Source organism: Lepisosteus oculatus, chromosome 17 (assembly GCF_040954835.1).
Source record: "Lepisosteus oculatus isolate fLepOcu1 chromosome 17, fLepOcu1.hap2, whole genome shotgun sequence".
Classification (NCBI taxonomy): Eukaryota; Metazoa; Chordata; class Actinopteri; order Semionotiformes; family Lepisosteidae; genus Lepisosteus; species Lepisosteus oculatus.
The window spans coordinates 4,765,484-4,781,448 of record NC_090712.1 but is presented as its reverse complement, the minus strand read 5'-3'; the positions used below and the strand labels follow the sequence as shown (position 1 = coordinate 4,781,448).

The following is a 15,965-nucleotide window of genomic DNA, read 5'->3' as shown; positions in this document are numbered from 1 at the left end:
GGTTGTGTGGATTCAGTCCTTCACATTCAGTAAAGACTGAAAGAAACCAAATGTGGAAAAAGAAATAAGTGGAAAACACCTGAATCTGCAAGCCTTTATCACAAAAACAGTTGGCTGAGACATCTTTCTCATCTCATCTTGGAAGGATTATTGCAGTATTATTGTGTAAAATAAATAAATCCAACAGATGGCCAGCAGACAGCCCTAGCTGATTCCAAATAACTTCTGGTTACTGATTTGCAAACTGGATTCAAACAAATGGGCTGAAATCCAGATTGTTCTACTTAAAGAATACATCAGAGAATTTTATGTCTTAATGACAGTGTGCACAACTACATCTTTTTTTTTTTACAGTTTTCTTCTGTGTATTCCAATTAAACAAAAAACACCCTTCTTTAACCAAATTATTCAAAAGAAGCTGACTTAGAGTGAAATGCGCCCCGGTTGTTATGATAAGCACGCACTCAATAACTCCAGGTCAAAAGTCACTTCAGCATTGCTGAGTCACTTTTGACAGAGATAGAAATTCTGTTTGCTAAGTGACACACAGAGAACCAGAAATGTACCTAAGTCTTACACTCAAACATTCCTATACAGGTTGTACACAGCACATTTCGAGCACTCCCTTAATAAGAGCTCGATAAAGCTGTGTCATAATATCCTGGTGAACACCAAAATGTTTCGGCTGTCTGAGTAGGAACGTACGCTGTTGTGTTTTTTACAACAGGATTAACACCGACTTTCCAAGTTAAGGCTGTTAGAGATGACTGTGCCAAGAAATTCACATGAATCATACTAGTCTACATTCTTACCCTTTATAACCCCTGGCTCTGCGTATGTACTTCTGGTATTGATGTTAATTTCTTTTGATTTCTTCAGCTTTAAGTTTAAAGTTTATTTTTAAAGCACAAACATTCTTGTGAGGAATTTATTCATGTTCAATTTTTATCATGTTCTTTGCAACTTTTCTTTTGCAACTTGTCTCTTTTTGTTTCTTAGTGCTGTTTCTCTTCACCCCGAAAAAAAGTAAAAAAAATCTATATTGTCCCTGAAATATTTCTAAATATACATGAGTACAGTCGATCATTAACTCACCTTGAGTGTTCTTGCAGCTATTTTTATGGGTGGATATCTTACTTACACAGTATTAAAACCTAAAGCACCAATCACGAGTCCTTCAGTAAAGGAACGACACAAAACCATGTATGCATGAAAGCAATGAAACTAGGCACAACATTTTCCGTCTGCACTATTACCGGAGCTTTTCTGGTATGACAGAAGACTTCTAAAACCCCTGCAGTGCAGTAGGGAGACAAAACTGCATCTCTTCCATTAATCTTTAAGGGTGCTTACTTGGTATTCTTATCTGGTAGTGATTGAGTACTGTCAGGACTTCCACAGCATCAGCCTTGGTGTCAAACTCCAACAACCCTGAGATCGTTTTGGAAGAGGCTGAAGAAAAAAGAGGAGAGATAAACATTGAGGCAAGGAAATGGAAATATAGCAGAGCAGCACATCTAATTCCCTATGCATAGATTCTTCTTCCTACAGTGCACTGAACCCCATCTCCTTAGTGTCTTTCTAAAGTGAGCATCAGTGCACTGACATTTTATTGGACAGATGAACAATGTTATGCTGATTAACATTTTAATATAGTGTTCTAGATGTTTGGATAGTTGTAATAAACTGCCATCAACAAGACAGATGAACATGGGGACTACTGTGAATGTTGGAAGCAATACCAGCTGTATATCTGCAATGCACACCCTGTGCTAGGTGAGACGTTTGTGCAATTCTGCCCCAGTGTTTTGCAGAGAATGGACAGGCATGGTGCTGATCATTGTTGTCTGAGCCCTATGTTCTACATTCTATTCCAGCTCCTCCCAGCTGAACGGGGCTCAGTTCTGTAGTGTAACTGAGGTATGTCTTGATGATCAGGGCATTTTGATTTCTTTCTATATTGATTTTCACCAGGTTTGACCAGGTTCAATTGCCTCATTGTCTGAATCCAACCAGCTCTCTCACTAATGTGGTGATTCAGAGCTTATGCAACACTCAAGTCACCTGAGATCACGGTCAGTGATGAATGATAGATTATTTAAAATGAAACAAAAAACACATATATCCAGTCTATCAATATCCAAAAACCTGTATACTTTTGTGAAATTGTATGTTTTCCTTAAAACAGATCCCGGTGATAATGTCTGCATCTATTCACCAAGGATCATTCACTGGAATATGAACAGTGGGAGAAATGAAAAGGCCACTTTGAAATCAAATCAGTTGTCTAACATGGAAACACAAATTCCATCAGTGTGGAATATGATGGTCATAAAGTTATAATCTGGCTATTGCAAAAAACTAAAAAATGGCCAACAAAACAAGGTCAGGCTGAATAATAAGGCCTACAAACCTGATTAAATATTAATCAATATAGTATATATAACCAATATAGTAGGACAAATTGGCATACTTACGTTTTGCATCAAACACCTTGAACTTGATAAAACCAGGCACATCATGTTCAGTACATAACTGGAAAAAAACAAGAGTCACTTGCTGAGCAAAAGGAACAGTATCGCGCGTTGTGTCAGGGTGCACCAGCTAGACCAATATGGGATACACATTGTGCTTGCCATTCAGGTTACCTGGAGGTCACTGCTTCGCTGGGCCGCAGAGAAGAAAATTGGAGATAACAGTCCTGTTCAGCCACATATACCAAATTTCTTCCCTTTGAGTAGGAGGTACATACTGTAACGCTTATGGTCGACAGGCACTGTGTAAGAGCCGGTTTACCAGAGTGGTGACGTCACCGCCCTTCCCTGTGATAGCAGGACTACAGCTACTGGGCTGTGGAGAGATCTCTCTTTGGCTCACCGGGCTGGGTCACTGTTGAGTGACGTGGGAGTCCCGGGTTCGAGCCCCCAACAGTGGGGGGCCGACCTAATGCGGCAAGGGCGCCCGCCTGAGCCCCCGTTGCGTTACAATACAGACTACTCAAATATAGTAATAAAAATCACAAGCTCAGAGATGAAAGTTTAGCCGTTCTTTAGGGTAATAGAGCAATAATATCCCAAATTGTTGGAAATACATATCTATGAACTTTATATGTTTACAACAGGTTGTGCTCTGGTCCACATTAAAATTCAACCAAGCGTTCAAATTGAAATCACGGCTTGGGATAAACCCTTGGGACCATTTTAAGATGTTTAGCGAGGTAGCACTTTGTGAACTTCAAATATTAAAATTATTAGACGACATGTTTCCTCTTGTTAAGTGAAGGAAAAAAGTGGTCATGGAGAACACTGTTAAGAGGTCAAATAACCTTTAGATTTTTGCTCGTGTCTGCTGATCGCCAGGCGACGAGTCAGAGAATGTCTGACATGGTTGTAATTGAGATAGTATGTTGCAGAAACATGCACGAAAGGAAAACAGGTGAAATTCTCATAATGAGAGGAAATGAAAGCTTTTAGGATGTGGTCCCAAGGGCAGCCGGTGTTCGAGCTGTGGATGGGCACCAGCGCTCGTCAGCCCCTGGTCACGGTCAGCGCCCGGCGGCGAGCGCCCTTGCTGACCTGCTGCAGCTCCTCCTCCGTGACGCAAGGCGGGACGTTGTAGAAGTGCAGGACGCAGGAAGGCGGCTGGATGATGTTCTTGGAGGCTTGTCCGGCGCTGGAGAACCGGTTGTTCCTGGTCATGGCGAAGTCCTTGTAGCTGCTCGTCCCGTCCTCCAGCTCAAAGACCTGGCTGGGGATGACCGCGTGCTGCTTCGAGACGCTGCAGGGGAAACGGCAGCTCAGGGTCAGCGTGGTGGGGCCACAACCGGCCTGCCTCGTTCGCAAGCCGGGGGGGCAGTCCAGGGTCTCTGGTGGGTGGGTGTGTCTATGCTGCACTGTGCTGAACACAAGGTGGAATATACTGAGAAATCAGAAGCTGCTACTAAGATACGTTTGACTTCTGGTCACCAGGATCAGCAGGCCTCAGAGGCATGGAAGACATATTAACCTCATGTCAAGGAGTGCTGTGCACAGCAGCGGGAGACACCTACCACACGTTGAGCCTCTTTCCGAAGACCTTGATGCTGTTGAGGTGTGTGATGGCTCTGTCCACGGCGTACTCATCCCCCATTTCCACCAGGGCAGTGCCCGGGACGCTCTTCATGAACTTCACCTGCAAGTGAAGCCACCTCTCTCTGTTAGCTGTGTTAGCTGTCCAATGCTTTTTATTAGGCAAGAGCACAGCCAACCTACAGTGCAGCTTGCGAAAACCCTTTGCACTAGTGCACTCTTTTTACCCACCTAAAAGGAGTCTAATTAGGAAGCTGTCATAAATGTCATAAACGAGGTACTGCAACTGAAAGCACCAGCATTCTCGTTCACATCTCGCCAAGGGCTGTAGTTTTAACCATCAACAACATTAACAATTCTACGATCCACACTTCGGAAGTAACCCCTTCTCCTCTCATTTTGGTCAATGACGTTTCACTCCCCAGCCCCGTCTTGGCCGCTATTCTGCTGGGAAAGACCTCCCAAGGCGAGCCCCCCTCACCTTCTCGATGTTGCCATACAGGCAGAAGAGGTTAAAGACCCTGGCGCAGTTCATCTTGCTGAGGTGCAGGCCGCTCACCATGGCAACAGAGCTGGAGGAGTGGCCCATGTAGGAGGACGTCTGGGGCAGCGGGTAGGCCACCACCTCGGGGATGTCATGGGAGCTCATTTTATACCTGTTGTTACTGGGCAGTGGCAGCAGGGGGCAGTGTGACCCTGGAAAAGGAAGATGGCACGCTGACTGTCATTTCTGCTGGCTCACTGCGATTAATACAAACTAGACGCAAATAAGGGTTCGGTTCTCCAGAGCAATGCACATTGCATTTCAGAGAGCACACGAGTCCCCTCTTACTCATAAGAGACGAGTCCTGCTTAACATTTTAATTTTTTTTGCCCCAGATTAATTTTTCATGAAACCCATAAGGCACGTGGGCCATCATTCTCCGGTACTCCACGTGTTCTGAGGAGCAGAGACGCCGAGCCCCGAAGAAGAGTCTCCGTGCTGCAGTCGGACTCACCATATCCGTTATCACTGTAGGAGGAGGGATGTTCCCCCAGAATGGCCTGTCTTTGCCTTCCTTTTCCCCTTTCTGAAAAATTAAATAAAAAACATGAGCTGCTGAAGAAGACAAAAACGCATCAACACACGGACACTTATCAGATCTGTACATAGGTAGTAACTGGCATGCTTCGTGTTTTGGTGAAATGTGAGCAGCTAAACAAAAAAACTGCTTTTATATCTATTCTAGCTTCGGCCTCCAATTTCACTGACAAAACTCTGCAGAAACTCAATTTTGGCTGCTGGCTTCTCTACAAAGGATTAAAGGCTGTTTAAAGGTCATAATTAAAGTTTAAGGACCTCCAATGGCAAGATAACCAAATAAACTGCAGCTTATCACATGACTACCCATCAAAGTCCATTTGATGGTGTCTGAATGTTATTCTCTTTCCACCAGCACACCACTTTTTATCTTATTTTTTAAATTTCGGCCTGCTTTTTAAGTAATGCATTTCTGTTCCTTTACCCCAAACACACCCCTCCCCCAAATAAAATAAAATAAACAATAAACAGCATTACGTTTGGTGCTCAGATCTCATAGTTAAGCTACTACAGTTAACATATGCACCTAAGAAGCATGTTTACAGACTTGAGGGCCACAGCTCTAGTGTGCATTAGCAAAGAAAGGAGTACTGCAGCTAGTATACAGGCAAATACAGACCATGTGAAACCAAAATATGTTACACAGCATAGAGGAAAACAGACAATTTTCCACAGTAGTTTTACATTTCATGATTTATCTCTCGTGTACATTACAATGGGGAAGAACAGTACCTGAGTAATACCACTACCGCCAACAGCAAGTTTCAAACAGGCCTTCTGTAAACTGGGCAAGGGCGGTTTCAGCACAAGCGAAAAACATCAACCTGTGTTACATGGTTGTACAGTCAGTACAGTCTAGGCAGATCAGTGCACAAACAGTCACAGATACAAGTGGAGCCACAGAACTGAATAAAGAGCCTGCTTTTCAAGTGGGTATTGCCGGTCACTTCCCAGCTCGTGAAAATCCACACTGCAAGACACTTGGTTTTAATTTGTTTTCTGAACTGCCTCCGGAAAGTGCTTGTGCTTAAAATGTGGACCCCTGGCAACGAGGTGAATAGAGCACAAAGCAGCTTTTACATTAAATGTATCCCTGTACATCTTGAAGTCTTCATTTAATTTTATTTCATAGTGGTCTACTGGCAAATATTCCTACCACCCTCCTTTGTGGTAAACAGGTCACTACAGTGGCAGGACCAATCTGTATGTTGTGAGATCTTGTGACTTTTACAATCATTAGCACTTTAGCTAAATGCAACAGTGCAGCTGCCAATCTGTTCAAAACTCAAAATGACTGTTACGCCCACAACGCGAGTGGGTTAAGGAGTACATAACCCATCTTATCATTCAAGAAAAACCTACTGCCTCAACTACATCTGTGTTTAAAACAGTCTCCCTCTGGCATTCCATACTGGTATATATACCTGTATTTTTACTGTTCTGCTTATGCATCGCTGTTAATAAGCAGATGTTCTCAAACAGTGAAATAGTTCACTAGTGAAATCTGAGGCAAAGAAAGGCAAGATTAAACACAGCAGACTGCTGCATCAACATCATATTACTTATTCTGAGTCTGTATTCTGTACAGTATGTGTACCCCACTCAGGTGCTTTCTGTAAACAGTTAAAAAATAGTTTAAAAAAACTCTAAGCTGTGAGCTTATACTTGGGCTTCAGGGATAAACAGAAAGTGCAGGAGGTTTTGGGAATCAAATCTAGTACAGGTGCGCTTCAAAAACATATTTGCTGTTAGTAAGCACCCCTCAGAGTTAGCTGAAAATGAACCAGAAAGAGCTGAGCTTTGGAACTACAGGAGGCAAATCAAATCAGCAAGCTCCTAAAAACAATTCTGTACCAAAAAACTGCTTCAAAATTGAATTGAAAAAGTGTTTTACATGGAGTCAAAAAAAACTACTACACAGTTTAAATTGTGGATGATCCTGCCTTTTAGGATCGAGAGCAGAGGCTTTAATCAATTCTGCATTGCTCCATTAACATTGGTTTCAGGTAAATTGTAAAATATCTTTTACCAACTTTTCATTTAAACTCAACATTGTACAGCTGTCTTGCAAACACCCGACCGCGACAAAGCTGAGAGGTTTTTATGAGTACAAACTAAATCCACTTGAGTTCAGCAGGATTCCACAATGAGTACAGAGGAAAGTGAGAGGCTGTTAGCCACCCCTGGCTTTCACAGAGCTTCAGTGTACTCCTCCTATGACGAAGGCATGCAAGAAATAAAGCTGTAATGTCAGTTCTTACTCTCAAATGACATCATACACCTCATAAAGGAACATTTGAAAATACATAAAGCTAACTGAAAATGCATCCGTGTCTACAGTATATGTAAAAAAGGCAGATTTATCCTTACTGGCGACAGTATGGAAACACATTTGTGTAGCTTTTACAACATTTTATATTAGTGAGGCATTACAGCTTTAAGTAAAGTATGGTATCCCAATCATCATTTCTATCTTAGGGGCTGAATCCCCAAGACACTAATGCTGATGGTTTTGCATATAAAAACCTTCACCTTTGACATGTAATTCACAGAATTCTCAGAGGCCTTATTGCAAACTACCCTTAGCAAAAAAAGTCAATAAAATGACTTATATTTGTATTTTATCCTAGTGAAACAGAACAGGTCATGTTATTAATACCGCTGATAACAATGCACAGTTATCCAGTCTTTTGGTTTTTCATTTTCCAAATGCTTTATTCTTCAGTTCCAGCTTCAGACTACATCATATTTATCTAGCATTGATACAACCTAGAAAATTCTACACCTTTCATAGCAACACTACACTGTTGTTGGTTTAAAAGAAACGTCTTTAACACAAGACTGAGTAAAAAGATGGCGGCTCAATAAAGCATGTTTAGCAAGATGACTGATCGTCCAAGAAGGTGGGAATTTAAGGCCGAAGCCCAGTCTGTCAGGAGGCAGCCCTCCTCGTACGGGGAGTTTCCTTCCTTACGTGGCGTGTTGAGGCGGTGCATGCAGTCAGGATGAATGGGAGGTCTGAGCTCGCTCACGCACAGGGCTGGCTGTGAGTGCATGTTGCTGTGCAGAGTCTGCCTGGCTGCAGTCCCTTCTGAATCCATCTCAACCTCTGTTCCCCTCTCTCCTCTCCTCAGTGTGGCAGCGTGCAGGGCAGTGCAGTCTGGACTATGTGCTCAATCAGTCCTAATTCAGCCTCTTGGAACCTGAGCGTGTTGCTTGGAGAAACTGTGTGCTGGCTTGTCTGTATGCCTGAGTTCCGCTTTGACTTTTTTCCATTACACCAAGCAGTGGGGGCAGCTAAAGTCACAGAGCAGGCTACACGTTCTTAACCTAAGGCAGGGGGTGGCCAGAAACAGCTTACATTGCTCGGAGTTTATTACTTGCCATCATTATTGAACAAAAAGAATAGCGCAGTGGTTCACCTTGGCACATTACAGAAACAATTTTAAAACTTCTTGGAGCACTAGGATATCCAAGAATTCAGCCTCATTTTGACTGACGCAGGCAAAACTAGAAAAAAAAAACAGGTAAATTTCACTGCCTGTTAGCGCCCAGCACGACTGGCAAGGGCAGACCAAATACAAAATCTTCAAAGAACCACTACAGGGGTGAGAAACATTTTATTTCTTGCCCGTTTCTCTCCCTCTACCACTACTTTAATCCAATTTTTTTTTAAATATGCCTTCTCCGAGCAGACATCCTGAAGGGTTCTTTAAGAGCGGTTTTGACTGCGTCAGACGTACAAATAATTTTGCTCGTGTCTGCAGGCTGTGTCTTTTGGCCTGCCTAACCTGCTGCTTCTCTAAGCAAACAGAACGCACTGAAGCACAGACGGACAAGAGCACAGCGAAGAAAAAGACTCTTACCTCGTCTAACCAAATACGGTTTAGTGTAGTCCCAACTATCATTATCATTTCTTATTACGTTAAGGCGGGTTGGCTACAGGGAAAACAAAAACAAAATTTGCTGTACAGCATATCTGTTTCCAAGAGAAATCGGAAGCATGAGTGAAACTGGAAGGGTGGAATAATTACCCGGGCATACTCGATTTTCAGCGTGCAGCACCCAGCGTATATATCTGCTCCGTTGAGGGCTGCCTTTGCTTTCTGAGCACTTTGGACTGATTCAAATGTACATTTGGAGGTTAAGGAGTAGTTGTGACCCGGCAAATACTCTCGATTTCGCTACAGCCCCCGTCGGCGCGAATTACCCCTGAGGAGAAGGGGTGTGCTTTGCAACTGAGCGGTTAACTTAACGAGCAGGCAACAGGAGAGAAGACTTTGTCAAGGGCAGTGCCAAAAGAGCGCGAAGCACAGCACGAAAACGCACGCCAATTGAAAAAAACACGATGATGGTCCTCGATTGACGTCTAGCGATTGAACATGCTGAGCAACGCCTGGATCACACCAGCCATGGGAAGAAGCCGAGCAAAGCGTCCCCAGTTTTCCCTAGATAACAAGCATGTGACAATAAAAAGGGGGAGTGGGGTGTGTCCCTCGGTTAATATACTGACCATGTGCTTGTCCCAGGGCCCACTGCCACAGCTGATGTCAAAGACCCCTGCCGAGAACTCGCCCGCATTCACTGGCCCAGACACGGTCGAACAAGAAGTCTCTTCCGAACCATAACTAATTCACTCCAGCGCTACCTACTTGCTGACGTCGAACCGGACACAAGGAAACGACTTTAGCTCAAGTCCCCATTTACAGGAGGGCAAGGACCCAGGCACCTCCTGGACTCTCCTCTCTCCAGAGACGCCGAGATGCAGCCTGTGCCCTCTGTGCGTGGTGCAGCGGCAACACCACAGCAGCAGAAGCTTCTCTTCTCCTGCCCTTCGTGCTTCACAGCACATCAGCAGGATCTCACAGTCGTAACTCAGCAAAGTCGGCCTGTGGTTACACGTCTGGCTGGAGAGGGTCCTGAACCTCACAGAGAAGAGCTTATCTCCCACGACTTCAGAGGGCCGGGGGGGAGGGGGGGGGGACCTATCAGTGATTGAACGCGTCCCATAATGAGCCTTATGACTGAACATCTAAAAGGGTTCCCAATCTAAAAGGAATCTAAAGTTGTCTAGCACAGGCCCCATAAAACATTAAGAAATAAGGTGGTTTAAGGTGAGCTTCCACATTAATGCGTGTGTGGTGGTATTTACCTTCCGGTATTCAGCCAGGTGTTAAACGGCTCCTTTACAGGAAGTCTAAATGTGCACCTGGTGTGGCGGTACGACAGAAGATCTGACCCACCAGGGGAAGTGGGAGCTCCCTGCACCTCTCGGCTAGAAGCTAGAAGGAGGGGTCCCAGTTCAGCTGCCCACCCCCACGGCCCACCGTTCTGGCCCCGGACAGGAGTATGGGAAAAAGGATATTCCACCATGGCTTGAATCCCATTCCGCTTGAATATGACAATCCGCAGGACGTTTCCGATGGGGTTACACACTGTGTATAAGACATCCTGCGGGGAGAAAAAAAATCGGGATGAAAACATCGACAACAGCAGACCTCACGTAATCAAAGCCAATCAAACAAACCCGCCAATTGTAGACCAAGCTAAGAGAAAAAAAAACGATGGGTTTGATCACCAATGAGCTTTTTTGTATCCAATTTGATTTTCATAACATTTTAAGTATAACTGTCTCTCAAACCCCAAAATTGTGGTGAAACAGATTTCTTGTCTACTGTAACTAGAAATTTAATTATTAGGAAAAATTATTTGAAAGTTTTTCTGTGTGCACGACATTTTAATAGCACCAGCACAATATTTTTACACTGCTTTCTCATCATACTTGTACCATTATCGATAACGCACGAAAAGTCTGCAGAGGAAAATAAAAGAGTTGTCTTCAGAGATGGATCCTTACACAGCAGCTGAGAGACAGGTGGAGGGAGTCGTGTCTTTGAAAGATTCGTCATAGCTGCATTGCAGTCTGGCTGCCCAAATTACAAATCTGTTGGGTTTTAGATCTAAGGTGTCTAAGCCAAGAATTGAAAATTCAGGGTGAAGAGTTTAAGCAGTATTTCTTTTTTTTTCCAGAAGAGAAGGTTTACTCCTCAGCACTGGCAGAACTGACTCACTGTCTGATGGAGTGGTCCATGTTTGCATTAATTCTGCCGTGAATTGACTATGCTGATCCAGAGCACTAGATCTAATGAGCCACGGCGTGGTGAAATGTAACGTGCTGTAAAACTGTGGGGCAGAGACATATTTATACAAAACAGTTCTGTCAGAATCTGTCCCCACAATCTGCAGAAATCTACTTCAAGACAAAACACTAGGGCTACACAAGCCCCATATCTGCACAAGGGCTCTATGCATGTAAGAGATGAATCTCATGACAGAGAGTTACAATTGATGTAATTGTTGGGCTAATCAGCATAGTGCGAAGTGGGGGAGTTCCCTGCTCTCCACCTCCTGTACTTAATTAAATTCAATCGTTGGCATCTACAAGCACACTGTTGTGCTCTTCTTTTCTTAAGAGTGGTCACAGACTGCTTCATGTATAATTTTTTTTGGGAAAACGTCTTTGTAAAAATGGTGCAGTATAGATTTACAGTATACAGTACTGTATATAGGCATATCCTGCAGTTATGTGAGATTAAGATCATGGCATGTTTCCTGAAGATAATATGTGCAGAATTTGTACTTTTGACTTAAGTATGTGTTAGAAGAAACAATGTTACATGCCTACACTTACACATGAATGTGACAGACCTAAATAATGTATATTGAATAGTTTAAAAGAAGAGGCATTGCAGTAGTGCAAGGTATCTTCACATTTCACTGTATCATACTCCATTGTCACTAAGTTTAGTTTTTTTGGAATTTGAATCTAAACATAGGGGCTGAAGTAGTTCAAGTGGGTAGCTATGTAGGCCCTTCAGGTGAAGAAGGCTCCACAGCCTAAATGTTGTGTTTCTTTTCTTCACTTTCCAGCATGGAATAAATGTTTATTTGTTCCTAAACTCAGGGGCTGTTGAGTGCTGTTCTTGTCAGAGGAATCACAAGAAATGTTATCAACGTGAACAAGAATTATTTCTGAAAACAGGAAAAACAAACGATAAAAATATGGTTGAGTGATCACACAAACATATCTGTGGTTTCACAGCAAGAAATGGACCATTCAAAATCCTGCATTTCTGATTTGTCACACAAGGTTTTCACTTTTGTTTTTTCATTTCGAAATGACTTTTCCACTAACAAAGCACTCAGAGCCTTCTGCTCTGCAGAGTTTTCAACCAAAACCTCACTTCTTTGCCTAGAAAAAAAAATCTTCAGTCTACCAATGTGAACGTTTCTTAAAGCCATGCAAAAAAAAAAAACTGGAACACCTGCCCTCCTGGATGTTTTTCACCTCTGCATAGGAGACATTTCAATATGACAATTTAGGACATAAAAGAAGGCCAGACCAGAAGGCCAGGAGGCTGGTCTTTGAAAACTCGCTCCGTTGCTAAAAATGTCATCCTCTTTAGCTAGCCTTAGTTCAAGTGCAGCATGCCGATTCTTCCAATACGGTTCACACATGGGGTGTCTGCGCTCGGCTGAGGTTAACACACGGGTTGTCTGCGCTCGGCTGCAAAACTATGAGATAAGGGCTGAACACTTCTAAGTCGGAATCCGCTCCCAAAAAGTGGGAGCAGACCGCAAATCTCCTTACCGTCGTGATGGGGTACAGCGGGTTCTGGATGGACAGCAGCAGCACCTTGTTGCCGCTGTTGGGGTTGTCGGAGTTCGTGGGCCTGGTGATCCTCTTGCTGGTGGAGTAGTTGAAGAAGGCTTGCTGCCCCGCGATGTAGACGGCCTCGTTGGCTCCACAGGCGACACACTTATCGGCGCTCTCCAGGCCCTCGAACTCCACCAGGGCCTGCCGCTTGAAGGGCATCATCATCACATAGCTGGAAAACCAAAACGAGAAGAGGCGGCCTGCTGACTCCCGTTTCCTTCACAAGGTATACTGCACTTCACAGGCGTTATACCAGAAAGCGAGCAGCCATCTTCAAAGGTGACAGGGTATACAATATCATTTTGTATGATTAACTCTTTCCCCCCATCCGTAAAATCTGTACCTTGTCTCTGGCTGCATTTGCGGAGCTTATTTTAAATGGTTTTAAAGCTGGTAAGAGGATGGGAGACGAAGACAAGAGGGAGATGCTTGTCTGAACTACATTTCCCAAGCAGCAGCAGCAGAGAATGATCTGCCATCCTCCGTCACCTGACCAATTGTCTCCCTCCAATTCTTAAAACCCAGGAAGCAGTGCCTACCAGTCGGCTGTTGACCTCTGCTCTTTAGATAAAGAGCAGAGCCTCTGTTATGCACTGCAACACTGGGAGATGGGAGCAGAGCAGTGAGGAGATGGCCAATAGACAAAAAAAGTTTTAAGCATGAGTTTTTATTTTTGGCAGAATTTTGTTTTAGTGCTGAGAGTGAAGCTGCCTATTTATATTTAAAGAATGGAGAAAGCAGTACAGTTAGAGCACTGCTAAAGATATTTTCTGTTGTTTTGTGGTCTTCCTGTTTGTTTTCCCTCACGCTCTAAAGTAGGGTGCACTGTTTCTTACCTTGCTGCATCTGTGTGTCTGTTTACCGAGACCTGCTTATAAACAGCGCTACACTGCCACATCACACCACAGCACCCCCTAGTAATCCATACCCTGCAGCACACACAGTCAGGTCATCCTTCACTTGAACCACACAGCCACTGTATTTTATTCTGTTGTGAGAAAATAATAAACATGGAAAAAAGTTCTGGTCGTTCTAGAAACAAGACCTGGATGTTGCCCCGTGTTACCTATAAATAACGTGTAGACTTGCTGTGTTAGGGTAAAATAGTTAACATTCTAATCTACTGTCGTGAAGAGTAAATTCTTGCAAATAAAAAAATCTGCAACAAACTTCAGCGACATTCTCTGAAGCACTGTGTCAAAAGGAAAAAGAGAAGGCTTGTCATTAATTAAAGAGATTGTCAGACATTGGAACTGATGTTCAATTGAGTCATTTGAATACGTAGTCTACATCAGAAACAAGAAAAAAATTAAAGAGGCACAAGAGTATGAGACCTTTATCTTCCAGTTATATAAACCAGAATGCTCTGTAGGACTATTATTTAAAACAACACCAGTTGAAACTTCCAGTTTCTAAGCACTTTATGCATTTATTAAAAATAAGCAAATGTCTTTCTTTAAAGAAGTACAAATACACAGTAGCAACACAGAAAAAATACTTCAGGGTATCAAAAAAGACGCAGTGCAAAATGATGGTTATCTAGCACAATCTGCTGTGACCTCAAAAGTATGCACTCTTGATCACAGCGATTAAAAAAATGAAATGAAAGAAAGCTGCAGAAAACATTCTTCTGTGCTGCACTTGAAATAAATTAATTAGGTTAAGAAAATGCTTGGAGGTATAATTGCCATGAAAACTCTGAATGCTGATTTCTATACTGCGCTAAAAAGAGTTTAATTTAAACTACTGAAAGGCTTAATTTAGATCCTAGAAAAAAAAATCTTTGAATATATGTCATTTAGTGCCATATGCGCAGGATATTTTTCTGGACTTTTTGATAAGCCATTAGAGGATTGAAAATGTATTTTAAAAACATTACAAAAGGAATCCTCTGTATTTCTTACATTTTTATTTTGGTTATAACACAGCAGATTTAGTTATATCATATCTATTAAATTGTAATTAGATGTGTAATAAACCAGCCTATTTTAAGTGGTTTCCCTCATTTCCAAACCACAGGCCACACCCAAGCATTGATATAATTCTTCAGAAACCGTCACTGAAGTTTTTTGTCATGTTTTTTGGGGGGTTTGCCAGGGTTCACAGCTCATGAAAGCCGAATGCAACGTGAAGATGCCAACCAAACCGTCGTCTTACCATATTGTCCCAAACTTCTCCAGGGCCTCCACCAGGTCGGCCTCCACCACCGACTCGCACAGCCCGCGGACGTGCACCACGGGAGAGGGGGCGATCCGGTGGGCATCGTCCCCGTCGTCCTGCGGGCAGAAGACACAGCGGCCCAGAGGTCAGTCAGGGACACCTGTCCGCGCAGCCAAGGGAGAGCAACGCCCCCAAGAAAACGCACATTTCTGACTCGGACGGTACAAGCGCCCCGTTATTGATCGATTTGATCTCCCCCAGGATTGAACCCAAACAAAGGAGGGGTGATTATCTTGAATATAGTCCTTCCAGTGTTTCCTTCTGACAGCTGTAAAATGCCTTAACAGTGTCCACAACACCCTTTAAACTTTCTACAAGTAAATGCAACAAAGTCAAAGGACATTTATCCTGCACGATCTTCCCTATTCTTATTAAAGTGCTACAGGAGAAATAGCACAACCTCAGCATAACCAAAAAACAAACAGTTCTAAAAAGAATGAATGACTGATGGGCTGAACCCACTGAAGGCTTTTTTATTTACTGCAGCAATAACAAATATAAACTAACTTTTTTTAAAATACATTCAAAATCTAGGAGAGAAATCTTTGACACCATACCTTGTTTCAAAAAGCAAAGCCTGTAAGGCCCATTTTCTTTTTCTAAACCTTCAAAAGAAACTGAAGGGAAGATGCACCTAAGAATCATTTCACCGAGCAGTTTTTAGTCAGCGACTTTGAAAGGAGATCTCCCACGACACTATGCAGCAAATGTGATGCTTATTTAACGTGTCAGATTCTTAAAAATAGCCGTCACAAAATTATACAATCACTGGTTCTAAAGCAAGTAAGAGAATTAAAGTATTTACAGACACAATGAAGAAATATGTACAGTATATGGAGTTTTCGGTTTTATTTTCTTTTAAATGGCACTTACATACTGC

General features: G+C 43.0%; 1 protein-coding gene across 1 annotated transcript in view; it reads right to left on the bottom strand.

The window, feature by feature from the left end:
• Window positions 1–15,965, bottom strand: part of LOC102692845 (heterogeneous nuclear ribonucleoprotein L-like) — a 35,347-nt gene that overhangs the window by 1,614 nt on the left and 17,768 nt on the right. The window contains exons 2-12 of the mRNA XM_006638539.3: window positions 15,023–15,141; window positions 12,800–13,037; window positions 10,514–10,599; window positions 9,183–9,279; window positions 9,015–9,087; window positions 5,066–5,137; window positions 4,549–4,763; window positions 4,049–4,170; window positions 3,576–3,777; window positions 2,478–2,535; window positions 1,354–1,452 (exon numbers count right to left, since the gene is read on the bottom strand). Of these exons, the coding sequence (XP_006638602.2) occupies window positions 1,354–1,452; window positions 2,478–2,535; window positions 3,576–3,777; window positions 4,049–4,170; window positions 4,549–4,763; window positions 5,066–5,137; window positions 9,015–9,087; window positions 9,183–9,279; window positions 10,514–10,599; window positions 12,800–13,037; window positions 15,023–15,141 (1,381 nt within the window). The remainder of the gene's footprint in view (window positions 1–1,353; window positions 1,453–2,477; window positions 2,536–3,575; window positions 3,778–4,048; window positions 4,171–4,548; window positions 4,764–5,065; window positions 5,138–9,014; window positions 9,088–9,182; window positions 9,280–10,513; window positions 10,600–12,799; window positions 13,038–15,022; window positions 15,142–15,965) is intronic.